The sequence below is a fragment of the Kryptolebias marmoratus genome, linkage group LG16 (assembly GCF_001649575.2).
Source record: "Kryptolebias marmoratus isolate JLee-2015 linkage group LG16, ASM164957v2, whole genome shotgun sequence".
Lineage (NCBI taxonomy): Eukaryota > Metazoa > Chordata > Actinopteri > Cyprinodontiformes > Rivulidae > Kryptolebias > Kryptolebias marmoratus.
The window spans coordinates 11,439,010-11,442,097 of record NC_051445.1 but is presented as its reverse complement, the minus strand read 5'-3'; the positions used below and the strand labels follow the sequence as shown (position 1 = coordinate 11,442,097).

The 3,088-nt window shown below is 46.4% G+C and overlaps 1 protein-coding gene across 1 annotated transcript in view; it reads left to right on the top strand.

Moving 5' to 3' along the window:
* The window catches only part of rusc1 (RUN and SH3 domain containing 1), a 10,610-nt gene that overhangs the window by 6,097 nt on the left and 1,425 nt on the right, over nt 1-3,088 (top strand). The window contains exons 2-4 of the mRNA XM_017425078.3: nt 2,263-2,388; nt 2,477-2,553; nt 2,783-2,957. Of these exons, the coding sequence (XP_017280567.1) occupies nt 2,263-2,388; nt 2,477-2,553; nt 2,783-2,957 (378 nt within the window). The remainder of the gene's footprint in view (nt 1-2,262; nt 2,389-2,476; nt 2,554-2,782; nt 2,958-3,088) is intronic.

Here is a 3,088-nt window from a genome sequence, read left to right as displayed (position 1 = left end):
CCCCCCCCCCCCAAGTCTGGAAACGTCAGGACTTTGTGTAAAATGTAAATAAAAAAACGCTCATTAACCCATATTTTGTCCAAAATGGAGCCTAGTAAAGATATGAGATGTTTAAACTTAAAAGTAGCCAATTTGCTTTGGGAAAAAGTAAGATAATTTAGATTTTTATTTTGGCTGCGACACGTCTAAAAAAAGTCGGGACAGCGGCAACAAAAAGCTGTAAAAGTAAGTTTGATTTAAAAAGAAATTTCAGCTGGAGGAGCGTTTCGCAGCTAATAAATATGTCTGAAAAATGGCCGCAGCGGCTCAGGAACACTTCCACAAATCGGTGTCTGGAAACATGGTTTGTCCTCCAGAAATGCCGCTTAAAGCTCTATCAGACAAAGAAGAAGCAAAGATTTTAACACCATCCAGAAACGCCGCCGTCTTCTCTGAGTCAAACTCTCATTCAAAGTTCAAAGTTCAACCACAGGCGCCATGTTTTCCTGACTGAAGAGAACTGAAGTGGACCGTCCAGCTCAAAAGCCTGCCTCTCTGATGGTATGGGGGTGCATTAGTGCCTCTGGCGTGGGCGGCTGCCACATCTGGAAAGGCTCCATCAGTGCAGAAATTTATATATGAGTTTTTAGAGCAACAGAACTGAATAAAACACGGCTGCAGGAACTTTTATTGACGTTTTACACAACGTCCCGACTTTCTCAGGGTTCGTTTTGTTTTTTTATCTTTATTTATCCCAGCGAAGGTTAGAGATTTGAAAGAGCTGCAGCTGTTGTCTCCCCCGCAGGTCGTCCGACTCGTCTTATCTCCCTCCATCCTGTCAAATCTGGAGACGGCCTTCAGACCGTCCCGGGCTTCCTGCAGTCTCTGTCTCCGTCTCCGTCTCCTCCTTTTATCAGCTTGTGTTTGTCTGCTCCGTCTCTGCGCTGCTTTGTTTATTTATTTTTTTTATTTTTTTTTTTCTGTCTCTGCATGACGAGCTAAAGCAGCCACGAGCGTTTCATGCAAATCCAACCCAGTAAAGCTGAAAAAAACAACAAACAAACAAACAAACAAACAACCTCCCAGATGCAGATGATTTTCTGTCAGCTCTCAAAAACTGAACAGGACAAAATCCCAAAGCTCTCCTCCTCCCGGTTTGCTCCTTTTAAAATCTTTTTAGTTGTTTGATTCTCCTGAGTTTAAAGCTTTTGGTCGATGCGCTTTTTTTTTTTTTTTTTTTTATATCCTCCACATATTCAGGAGCAGTAAAAAAACTTGTTTTTTTGGAGCAGTTTGTAGTTAAAAATTAAATTAAAAAAATAACACGAACGGAAACAACAGGTCCAAGCTGAGCCGAATAATTACGGCACGGGGAAGACAATGTCCCCATATGGAGACACATGGGGGGGACATTGTCTCAGGAGGACATTTTTGGAGTGTAATTTAATAATTTCAGCCATTTTCCTCCCCTTTTTTCTTTATTGTTTGAAATTTGTGAGGCGACATAAAACTCAAAGATCCCTTTTAGTGTCTGAACTAATCAAACTGTCACCTATTAAGGAGTTTTTGTTTTTTTTTTTAATAATTGTGGCATTTTAATCCGAAATGCTGCCATTTGGTTGAACGTTTTTGCCACCTTCTCCTCCTCACACGTAGGTTAACCTGTTTATTGATGTGTGGGACAATTACTCCACCAATAAGTGTTTTATTTAAAAAAACTAAAGTACTTTTGCCTTCCATTGGCTTCAGTGTTCTATTTAGCGGTTTTCGCAATTTGGTGGGTATTTATAGGTTGACTGTTTCTACGTTTACAGATAATTATTCTGTAAATCCTACATTTAGAAAGTTCTTGTTGATGTCCATCAGATTCACGGGCAAAGACACGAGCGATGTTTTACATTGAGGAGAGTCTCGTCATATAAAGTCGAAGACCTTTTTGTTTGCTTGTTTGAGAAAATTAGTTTTTTTCTTCTTACTGTAAATTTTTCAGCCTCAGATGTTTGGTTGAAGTTATTTTTTTGTGGGTTTGAGCTTTGGGATTTGGGAGCAGAAGGTGTCCGTTTTAGTTTTTCTGCACGAGATCCTGTCCGACTGGGAAGCGAGAACGAATCCCCCGAACCCGGACGTGAAACGCTCGCGGGGTGCCCTCGCTCGCTGTTTGTCAGTGGCCTCGCCTGCTTCCTTTCCTCCTCCCTCCCCCCCGCCCGTTTACCTCCAGCCAGCGGCGCCGAATGTTTCCGCGCTCGTGTTGTCAGTAACCGCTGGTTTGCTCTCGCCGTAAAGCTGTCCGCGGCGTCCCGTCGGCCGGCGCCGGGCAGAGGGCGGGAGACGCCCCCTGGATGGGCGAGGATGAGGAGCCCCCGGTCCGAGGTCTTGGCCTGACCTCTCAGTGTCAGCAGGAGAAGAAAGGTGTGTGTGTGTGTGTGTTTATCTGTGTGTCTGCGCTGCTCCTTGTCTGGTCGTTTAACCGCCGACCGTTGTTTCCTGCCTCCCTCAGCTCTAGTCAGCGCCGTCAGCGTGGCAGTGGAAGCCATCTTGGCCCAGTTCAGCTCCTCCCGGACTGCAGTTCAGAAGGTTAGTCACTGATGAGGTCAGATTTGATTACCGAGAGCGACTCGGCGCTGTCTTTTAGTCTTTGAAAACGCTCGTTTCTGAGTCAACAAGAGAGTCTTTAGATATGCCAGTCACGCACGCACACACACACACACACACATAGTATTGACCCAGCTCACTCAATGTTTCCCCTCAAAAAGCCTAAATAAGCATCTCTGACTCCCCGCCCGCTGCACGTCTCTCTCCTCAGGCCTTATCAGGAGACAGCGCCGTAAATCCGTCTCTGGGCCGCCTGGTGCTGCAGCGCCTCTGCCCCGCCCTGCACAGCCTGCTGACCGACGGCTTGAAACCCCACCAGAGTGACCTCATTGCGGGCAGGAGGCCAAACTCGGCCTGGGGTCTGGTCCAGGCGACGACCCGGCCAGGTAGCGTACGAAACACAGCAGGTTTGGACGTCAGGAAGCAGCCGTTTGTTTTTTTTGTTTGTTTGTTTCTGTGGTTTGGTAACGACAAACCCGTGCACGCCGTCTTTATCCCCCACCCCCCACCCCCACCC